At 39.6% G+C, this 10823-nt stretch overlaps 2 protein-coding genes across 2 annotated transcripts in view; one reads left to right on the forward strand and one right to left on the reverse strand.

Annotated features, from left to right (window-relative positions):
* Window positions 1-3494, forward strand: part of ehbp1l1a (EH domain binding protein 1-like 1a) — a 42909-nt gene extending 39415 nt beyond the window's left edge. The window contains exon 25 of the mRNA XM_047338774.1: window positions 596-3494. Coding sequence (XP_047194730.1) covers window positions 596-689 — 94 coding nt within the window. The 3' untranslated portion in view covers window positions 690-3494. The remainder of the gene's footprint in view (window positions 1-595) is intronic.
* A 3716-nt stretch (window positions 3495-7210) lies between these two features.
* On the reverse strand, window positions 7211-10391 carry tssc4 (tumor suppressing subtransferable candidate 4). Its single transcript, XM_035149214.2, has 2 exons — window positions 10253-10391; window positions 7211-8810 (listed from the first exon to the last, which is right to left on the reverse strand). Exon 2 carries the CDS (start codon window positions 8773-8775, stop codon window positions 7861-7863), a length of 915 nt encoding a protein of 304 aa, XP_035005105.1. The 5' UTR covers window positions 8776-8810; window positions 10253-10391; the 3' UTR covers window positions 7211-7860.
* Window positions 10392-10823: the final 432 nt, after the last annotated feature.

The raw sequence follows: 10823 nt of genomic DNA on the forward strand, positions 1-10823 counted from the left end.
AATGTTTAAAGTAGTTATACATAAGAAAATGTCTGATAGAGATGAAGGGAGCAGCGAGTTATTGCCAGTACTGGTAAAGTAGGCAATAGGCATATTGTGTATCAAGCAGTCTTGTTCAGCTCCCACCACGATCCACCATCATGTAAAATAAACACAAAAATAAACACATTTATATATAGACGCAAATAATTCCAAAGGGGTCACCTTTTTCCTGCCGCTGTTTAATCCCCACAGTGAGTGTGTTTGAAGAGACATTGGGAAAGTCAGCCTTCATGTTAAATATGTGACTGTCTATGTCCTAACTGTATTCAAATAGTTCCATTCACTGTTACAGAGAGTGAGGGACTCTGCTTTCAGTGGTGAAGGCTTTTGTTAGATGTGGTTGGATGTGTTCCTGAGGTTTTGTTTAACTTCTTTAACGATCCCTTCCTTCCTGAAGATGCAAAATTACATGATGGAAATGTGAATTGTTATGCTGTGTGTGTCGACAGCTGGAAGTAGAAGTATATGTGCTCTGTCACACTTTTTTATGAAGATAGACAAACATCATATGCTTCTTCAAATCCAACCTGAGACTTGTCCTCTTGTCATTCAGAGCCCTGGAGGAGGACGAGCGTCTGGAACGAGGCCTGGAGCAGCGGAGGAGGAAGTACGCTAAGCAGCAGAAAGAGAAGTGTGTGATGCAGTGATTGAAAAGCCATGAAACCGCTGGGTCCTTTCTCTGAGAGACGGTGGGTAAAGACAAAAGTCAAGAATGGAAACAGATGTGTTTGGTCCTCTTCCGCCTGCAGTCAGATGGATTTGCGTGGTTTGAAGGCAGCAGGAAGAGCCAATTAGGGCCAAGACCACCAACATAGCTGATCCAAGGATCCGCCTTCCTACAAGAAAGCACACTGAAGCAGTGGGAGGTGGTGTGGCCTTTCCACTGGAGGCTCAGGTGGTCCCAAACTAGAGTGAGGCTCTGAGAAATGAATCAACCCAAGTGTTACTTTAGAGCATCTCAGCATGTCGATGAAGATCAAGGTGGTTGACCTGCGGGTAGTGTCCCTTCCATTAACCAAACCCAACAGAAGTTTCAACACCAGGATTCTTACCCACTCTACAAAGGAGGCCTCGGTGCCTCGGAGAGCTGCGTGTGCCTTTTGACTGTTTGCTTTGCTGTTCCTGTGTTGTGGTTTTTAGTGCCCGTTACTGATTGTGAATGTGAAGTTTGTTTGATTGAAAGTTTCGTAAAAGATATAAAATGCCAAAAACAGGAGGGTTTAGGGATGACCGCCGTGGTTTCCTAATGCCTCACACCAATATTCACATGTTTGGATTGGACCTGCTAATAACCAACAAGGATTCATTGTTTTCTGATGACTGTTACTCGTGACAGGATGAGAGAGCCCCAAAAGGACCCAACAAGTAAAGACACATGCTTTGCCACTGTCTTCCTCTGATATGAATATAATGTGTAAATGTTTTTGCAGCTACTGTTCCTATCAGCAGGACAATAATCTACCAGCGTTACATGATCAAAAATGATTCACACATCAATGTTTTGATCTGGGTAAGGTCTGGTTCAGTTTGGGCTTAAACTGCTTTATTGGTGTTGGAGTTAAGGTAACAAAAGACTGGTTTGTGTTGAGAAAAACTACTTGGATAAGGTTATAGAATGGTTGTGGTCCTGGTTAAAACCAATGTTGTTGTAGGTGGTAAACCACAAATACTAGTGACACATTTTGAACATAAAATGAATCAACACAGTTGTCTTTCTACATAAGTCGTGAAAGGCAAGCAAGATTTTATTTTTGGCCAGGATCATTTTTCAATCTTTCTTTGTGCCTCTCCCTACAGATTTTTAGTAATTCTTGTGAATCATAGTTTACCATCCCTGTCTATCTCATTACTGGCCCGCATGTGTGACTGCACAGTGTGTAGCTCTCACAAGGTTAAAGAATAAAAATAGAGAAAAACCCAAAATAATAAGTGAACTAAGTCGATAAGTATAGTCGGGTTTAAAGCCCTGTCTCTTAGGTAAAAGACCCATGTTTGACCCACTTATCCACCACAACATACTCTTAGGCACTATTTATACTATCCCACCTGACTTCTCCGACAGAAAGCTATCTTCGAAATACATTACTAGGCAAAATGTTTTAAGTAGAATTTGCTATTACATAATATATACTGTTTTTAGACTTTCAAAATCACCTGGAAGACAACATGAATAAGGAAGTGATGTTTGCCACTGCTGTTTGTCTGTGTGGATTATTGAAACTTGGTGGAAGAGTGGGGTAAGGGCCAAAAACAAACACTGCCAGAGATGATAAGTTTAAAATATGACTGAATTACCTGTTTTCACTGATGGAAAAAACTTAAATAAATGATTCTGGCTAAAAAAAAAAAAGAATCTCTCTTTCCACGCCCCCCCGGCTTCTGTGCAGTTCTCTAAGATGTGCTACATTCAAAATGACATTGAAAAGTGAGGTTTTAACTAACCAGGATTTGTGGAGATACCTTGTGGCAATGAGCAGAGCTACTGGTAATAGCCAATTACACTGAGTTGAATTTTGACCTTTTCTCAGTGCTAAAAATATGTATATCTATATGGAAAGTAGAAAGGTAAAACTAAAGTAGTCTGACTGAAGTGTTTGAGTCAGTAAAATGTGTTCATATCCAATCACTGCTTCTTTAGTAGAGCAGAAAGGATGAAGGTGCCAATGTGATGCAAAGATAAGGAACGCAGGATCCAAATCAGTCTTCTAAACAATTTCTTGGATTAATTTAAAGTCTTACCGTTTATCCAAGAGCTACGGAGAAGCAGCCACAAATATATGTCTGCTTTACTAGTATGGATCTCAACCAAAGCCTCGTTAGCATCATACTTTACCTCCACCACTGCAGAAAACGTTAATAGGAACAGGAACATTTGCATGAGACTTTAACATGTAGGATTTTTGTCCTTCTTCCAGTTAAAAGGGACTTTTTTTCTCTCCACAGTTGCAAGTGTTTGCTTGTTGTGGAAACTTTTGGGTTTCTGTGTAACATTGCCTGGTCTCCGCCCCTTACTTTGTAAAGTGCCTTGAGATAATGCACGTGTGTTATGATTTCTTTTCCTGTTTGAGTAATGACAATATTGTGGAAAAACGCATTTCACAAAGGTGAAGATGTGAATATTGGTGTATGGTAAAAGCCAAAATGAACATCTGCTAAAAATGGAACAGCTCTTCAATGAATAAATAAAGTACACGTCCTTGTCTTTGCACTGAAGGGTTTTTCCAAAAAGCATTTCGTGTGACAGACACTGACGTTTTTTGGACATGAAAGTTTTTGTGTGTAAAAGTTTGCCGTTCTCCTGTTGTTATACTGCTGGTTGTCTTAGCTTTGACCATCACTCGTGTGACGTAGTTACAGTTTGTCGAAAGGATTGCTGTTGCAGATTGTGGTTCAATGTCATATTTAGACTGTCTGTAAACCTTTACAAATACAAACCATTTTGAATGCCTTTACACATCTCGTGCAGTTTTCTTTCTGTCAAATCTTTTATTATATTTCTATGAGTACATTAATTCATGGAGGATTTTAAGGCTTGTGTTAGTCTCTGTAAGCTGCAGTTGGCAACACTCTGAAGATTTTATGATCTACTTCCTGATTTTGCAGGAAGGCCAAATGATGAGGGATAATTTGCAGCACTGGACTTTGATTCAAATTGATCGATTGCAGTTTTTTATGTATGCAACACAGAGGCACATTATAAGAGGGAAAAGATGCTTTGTTACCTGAAATCTTTTGATAGTGTTTATGTCACATGCTGCATAGTCTTCAGAGAAGTCAGTCACTAAAAAAAACATACAAAACGCAGTGAGAGTCGGAGAAACGTCTGTCCCTTTCCAGCGCTCCTCACTGTTGATTGTTTTGAAATGTTATACATGAAAGGTGACAGTCAATGTTGATTTATTTATCTACTTTGTCATCTTATTGATTAGTTGATGACAAAACATCCTATGCCAAATGTTGCCAAATAAAGCCCCGTTATTGACAGATATTATGAGATTTTTTTTGGACTAATGGAAGGATTTGACTCGAGATTTACATTCTAGTTTAGCCTTCCCTAAAATTGTTAATAGTTGGTAAAATATGAAAAGGGTGTTGCAGGTTATGCATTTTGTTATCAATCAATAAATCAAATTCTATATGTATATCTCCTATTCACAAATCACAAATTGTCTCAGAGGGCTTAACAGGGTGTGACATCCTCTGCTCTTAACCCTCAACTAGAGTCAGGAAAAACTATTAAAAAACCCTTTTAACAGGGTAAAAAGAAGGTAGAAACCTCAGAGAGAGCCACATGTGAGGGATCCCTCTCCCAGGACGGACAGAAGTGCAATAGATGTCACGTGTAACTGAGGGAAGACGCAACAAAATAACAGTATTTACAGCATTGATTAGAAGAAAGTTTGTAACGTAATGGAAAGGTGTGTCAATGTTTAAAGTATTTATACATAAGAAAATGTCAGACAGAGATGAAGGGAGCAGTAATGACAAATGAATTGAGGAGTTATTGTCAGTAATAGTAGTGTATGTGAGTAGGTGAATTGTATATCAAGCAGTCTTGTTGTAATCATAGTCCTTGATAACCTTGATAAACAACAGTCCATTGTCATAATCGACTGCCGCTATCAGGATCCACCATCACCTGCCAACGCGTTTACGATCCATGATCCGCCATCACGATCTCTGATTCGCGATCCACCATCATGATCCGCGATGTGGCCACAGCTGCGGTCCGGGATCTGCAAACGATGAAGCACAGGGACTCCGGGGGAGAAGTCAAGTCAGTAACATGTAGGAGACATTCATTTCTTTAATGTGATAATGAGGGAGAAGAGGAAAGAGAAGCTCCGTGTGTCATATGTCCCCCGACCTTCTAGACCTATAGCAGCAAAACTTAGAGCAGGTCCAAGACAAGCCTGGACCAGCTCTAACTATAAGCTTTATAAAAAGGAAGGTTTTAAGTCTACTCTTAAACGTGGAGAGGCCTGAATCCTGGGAGCACAGTGCTCTAGTGGGGTGATATGGTACTGTACTATGAGGTCCTTAAGGTATGATGGTAAAAGCCTTGTAGGTGAGGAGGGGAATTTTAAATTCTATTCTAGATTTAACCGGAAGCCAGTGTAGTGAAGCTAATACTGGAGAAATGTGGTCTCTTTTCTTGGTTCTTGTCAGGACACGTGCTGCGGCATTTTGGACAAGCTGCAGAGTCTTTAACGACTTACTGCTGGAGCCTGATAATAAGGAATTACAATAATCCAGTCTGGATGTAACGAAGGCGTGGACTCGTTTTTCTGCATCTTTTTGAGACAGGACATGTCTGATTTTTGAGATATTACATAAGAGAAAGAAGGCGGTCCCAGAAATTAGTTTTAAATGAGAATCACAGGAGAAATCGGGATCAAAGATCACTCCCAAGTTCGCTGATAGCAAGGGCAATGTCATCTAGAATAAATATATCATTAGGTAATGCATCTCTAAGGTGTTTATGAAAGAGTATTAGAACCTCTGTTTTATCTGAGTTTAATAAGAGAAAATTGCTGATCATCCAGGTTTTTATGTCCTTGAAACATGCTTGAAGTTTAGTTAATTGATTATATTCTGTTTTTATTGACAAGTATAACTGGGTGTAATTCGCATAGCAGTGAAAATTTACACAAATATCTGTACTTTCAGCTCTTATTTTATTACTTTGCATCATCGAGCGCCGACTTTCCACCATCAAGGAAGATTTCAACCTAAATGGACAATAACACACAAAAGACAATTCCTTGTTCTGTATCTATCAGTGCATATAAGCACAACACACGTAACACAGCGTAAAGGACTAATCAAGATGAAACAGACAAGAGAATCAAGCTCAGATTTAAATTAAAAATACTTCATTCAATACATTGTACACATTTCCTCCTCGACAGTTTTTCATGCTCACAAATCTTTTCTTGCTTTAACCCGTTTTAGTAAATAGTTTTCTATTTTACTTGAAGTAAGACTGGTTCAAGTTAAATAATCTTCAAACTAAATGAATGTGACATGAGTCTTTTTACTTGTATACTTTGAGTACATCTCGGAACCTGTACTTATATAACTTTTACTTGAGTAAAGAGGTTGAATCAGTATTTATACTTTCACTTGAGTCATTTTTTTAAACAAAAGTATCTGTACTTCTATTTGAGTAAAGAATGTGTGCACTTTTACCACTTCTGCTTAAAAGCAAACAAACAGACATACACTACTGAATTTAATGCATTATTAATAATCATACAAGGTAAAGAGGAAATATCAATAAGTACAATTGAGAAAAAATGGGAAGAGGAGTTGAGAACACTAAAACAGAGAAGAATTGGAAACATGTGTAACGAAATCCACAACAATACTCACTTCTAATTTTGAACAAGTTTTCCTCAAATAAATATGAGATTCTTTATGAATCCAGATGGTAGGTATGTGAAGAGAGTTGTACAAAGTATCTAGAAATATTTTATTAATCTTCTCAAATTTATGGAAAATGTTTTTTTAAAAAGCTGTCAGTGGCAATTAGGGGTCGAGTATCTTGCCCAAGCATGTGGAAGACTGGGATCAAGCTGCCAAATTTTCTTTACTCCCTGGTATGTATAATCTTGACTGTAAACTCATGAATTGTAACTAGGATGCAGGCAAGCTGCTTATATGAAAATGATATTGAACCTATACCACTGTTTACATCAAACTTTTTTACTACTTTGATATTTAATTTATTTAACTTATTTATTATTTTGGTGACTATCAGACATGTAGCTGTTCAATAGCCATCTACTGAACGGCTATGGGCTGCATTTGGCCTGTAGTTAGACAGCTACTGAACCGTCATTAACCAGCCTCAATGTGGCCAGATTTCAGCTTAGATGTCATAGAGGCTATTAGATGCCTTTTTAAATACAAAAATGATTTTAAAATGTTTCCTGCTTCAAACACATAAAAACTCAATAACTGAGTGTTCACTAAGTCGCTACCTCACATTTCACACCCCTAACAGATGCCATTTAATAGGCTGTCATTTTGAAAAATGCATTTAAGGTCTCACCTAAGAAACAGGGCCGAAGGTCCTGGAATTTCCATGTTTAAGGTTTGGGAAGCCCAATGAAACCAAGGACTAATCCGTCCATCAGTTAGAAAATGTTCCAAAAAGGTAATCTGCAGTTCAACCTTTTATTTATCAAGCTCCCTTGATAAAATCAACAGTGTAGTAACTGAACTCAGTTCCTGTTTGGTCGTATGCAAACTACAGATTACATAAACACAATGTCCATTTTATTAGGTATACATGTATGATAATCAAGCAGTTCTGTCGCAACATTTCTCTTTATCAAGTTTGAGGTGTTGTGGATATTGCCCGAAATGTGTGAATACAGTTTTCTGTTTAAAAGGTGCTGTTGTATTGGATGACATCATACTCAAGAGTCCATTCTAATATTTACATTAGGAACAACCTCTGAATACACAGCAGTCCAGTGCACCACCATCACTATATGAGCTCATTGATCAAACCTGTAACACAAACTAAACATTTTACGACAGTTTTACGACACAACACAATGATTTGCCAGTATTGGACTGTACAGGTGCACGTTGATCCTCAGAGATGGCTTTTGCTCTTGAATTTAGTTGACTCAAAATTGTCCTCCTCATTGTCCAGAGTGTAAATCTACTGTATTGTTCTACAGAATATCTGATGAGCTGAAGAGCAGGAGGCTCGGTGATGGAGCTCTGACACGTGACTGTACAACAGGGAGTTTTCTACTTGTATCATCATGACAGTGAGGAGGTGATAGAGTTGTATCACGGTCAGTTGTCGTCTTCCTCTGTACTCTTCCTGTAGTTTTTACTCTTCGGTTTCCTGAAGGTGGTAAAGCTGGGCTTGGCAACTTCAGTCTTTACCCCCGTCCCCTCCTCTCTTTCTTTCGGCATCTGTTTCTTTTTCTCCTCCTCTGGTTGACCCAAAACTCGAATGTTTTTCTCCTGGTCTGTCTTTCTCTCCTTGATCTCGTCTTCCTCCTGCTCTGTTCCCTTTCCTCCAGACTTTTCTTTCTTTCTGGCCTCCACCCACCCCTCCTCGTCTTCCAGATGACTGAGATGCATCCCCCTCTTATTTGCTCGGACAGCTAACGGCTGATCTGCAGTCTGGTCCTTAGGCAGTTTGCTTGGTCTGGAGAAGATCATCTTCTCCTGGATGTTACAGGAGGAATCACACTCTCTGTCCTTCTTCAGACTGGACAGGAATTGGTGAGCGACCTTGCTGTTGTCCCGATCACTGGTCTCAGTCACGTCCTCCAGACTGTAGTGGGTCCAACGCTCAGGGTGCGCCATGTAGTCTGGGAATTCTTTCTTTTTTGGTGGTGTGGAGCTGGTGGATTGAGGTTGGCTCCTCTTCAAGCTGGGACACGGAGGCTGAGGCAAAGCAAACACTCCATCTGTAATGTTATCCTGGCTCGTAGAAGATGAGGTCCGCTGGACCGCATTGTCTAGTTTGTCAAAGATACTCTGCTTGCGGTTTGAGAAAGCTGAGCCCCCTCCTCTCAGACTGAACGACATCTGAGCGGCTGGCGCAGAGAGGACAACTCCTCCGAAGTCCCCGTCGTCATGGTCATCATGGTCCAGCTCTTGGTCAAAGGGAGTTGTGTTTGGTTTTTCTTCAGGCTCAGATTCATCACTGTCGGACAGATCGTCCACGTCACTGTGGTCACTTTTCTGATCACTCATTTTCAGAGATTCACCAGCTCAAACAAATCAGCAACCTGGTGAGGGTGAGAAAGGAAGAGCTCAGAACTGTAGCAATGCTTGTAATGTAAAAAAATAAACTTTAGTGCGGGTAAATATATTTTTTTTAACAAAAGCAAGGAAGTCCAGTTTTGAAATCATCAATAGAATATATCCTTCATCCATATCCATTTTTTTAATTATGAAAATATTTTCTTTTGCTATTTACACATGGTGAAGCGCCTTTGGGGGAAGATGTGCATTACTGGTTATTTCCTAAATTAAAAGATCACAAAAGAAAATGTTGTTTTTGGTTTGAAAGATGGAACACAACAATAGTCATACGACGACATAATCATGTGGTCTCTACCGTACAATATTATCAACTTGTTATGTGGTGCTAAATAATTAAAATGAAATGCTTCAGCAATCAGCACAATTATTATTCTTGGAAAATCATTTTTACACAAGAAATGTTTTTAAACAACAAATTTCACATTTCACAGTACTACTACTTCTAGAGACAAATGCTTTAAAAATGTGTAACTTAATAGAGAAACTCAAACTAGTAGATAGCCCTAATCTTTTTGGAATCACCTATTTACTTTTATTATTTTTAAATTGTATTATCCCCCCGCCCCACATTACATTATATTATATTATATTATAAGCATTACTGCTTTATCTATAAAAAAGAATGTCTCACATTTTACCATGCCATTTATATTTGTAAAGGAAGTTCCATGTATGTGTATATGTTCATTGTTTCTATCAATAAAGATTGAAGAAAAAAAACCACACTCTACTTTAAATATGGTGTGACAGTGAAGACGACACATGACCCCATGTAAACCCTGAATCGTGCAGGATCTGTGTAATCTGCTTTTTTTCGGCTGATCACTGATCAAAGATGTAAATACTGTTATTTTGTTGATGTGTTCTGTCACACACAGTATCTGTCGCACTTCTGTCCGTCCTGGGAGAGGGATCCTCACATGTGTCTCTCTCTGAGGTCTCTACGTTGTTTTGCTAGTTTTTCCTGACTCTTGTTGAGGGTTAGGGACAGAGGATGTCTCACCCTGTTAAAGCCCTATGAGACAAATTGAGTGGTGATTCTAATTTTGGACAAAGAAGAACTCGTAAGAAAATGGAGGTACTCATAGGTTCCAATGCTGCACACTAACTTTTTCTTGTATCGTATTAGCGACATTCTACGAATACGTGCTCAACTGTCTCAGCGCGTGCACGTCCGCAGAATCCAGAAGGGATGTTTCCCTGTAACGTGTTTACACATCTGAACCCGAAAACAGCGCGTTAGCTCCAAGTAACACATCGTTAGCACGGCACGGCTAACGGATGTGGCGACGCGCGTCCGCGGAGGGCTTTACATCGACTCCATGAAACACAGCTCGTGACACAAATGCTACAGCAAGAAAAAAACATTTTGGGAGACTTTGGTCTAAATTCTCCGTGTTTTTACCTGCAGGAAGAAACTGGCTCAAATTGTGGCGGCGGCAACTAGCAACGACGATTTCGGTGGCAGCTGCTTCCGCTACTTGTCTGACGGGGGGGTTGGCCTCCAGCTTATGGTGCATTACCGCCACCTACCGCACCGGAGTGTGGATCAGACGACAGACTTACGGAATGTAAATAAATCAATAAAAAACTCGAATACGCTTTCTTATGTGTACCCTGTATATCCTATACACAACCCCTGTGGCGCTTAGGAAAGTTAAAAGAACCCTGACCTGTGCTCTCTCACACATACTCAGTATTCGTTTTAAAGGTAGTTCCTGCTCCCCTAACTCCCTCAGAGTACTCCTCATCACCTTCCTCGGCCACGCATACCGCCTACAACTCAACATGCTCTATACTTACTCTTCTATGATGAGGAGTAGTTGGTGTTTCCCAACTAATTTCAAGGTTTAGTTTGTGCTCGAACCTTAACCTACTTAACTCAAAGGTTCAAGGTTCAAAGTATCAAAGCATTTATTGTCATATGCAGAAATAACAAGATATCAATGCAATGGAATTCTTAGTTCTATTGCCTC

The sequence above is a fragment of the Hippoglossus stenolepis genome, chromosome 23, assembly GCF_022539355.2.
Source record: "Hippoglossus stenolepis isolate QCI-W04-F060 chromosome 23, HSTE1.2, whole genome shotgun sequence".
Classification (NCBI taxonomy): domain Eukaryota; kingdom Metazoa; phylum Chordata; class Actinopteri; order Pleuronectiformes; family Pleuronectidae; genus Hippoglossus; species Hippoglossus stenolepis.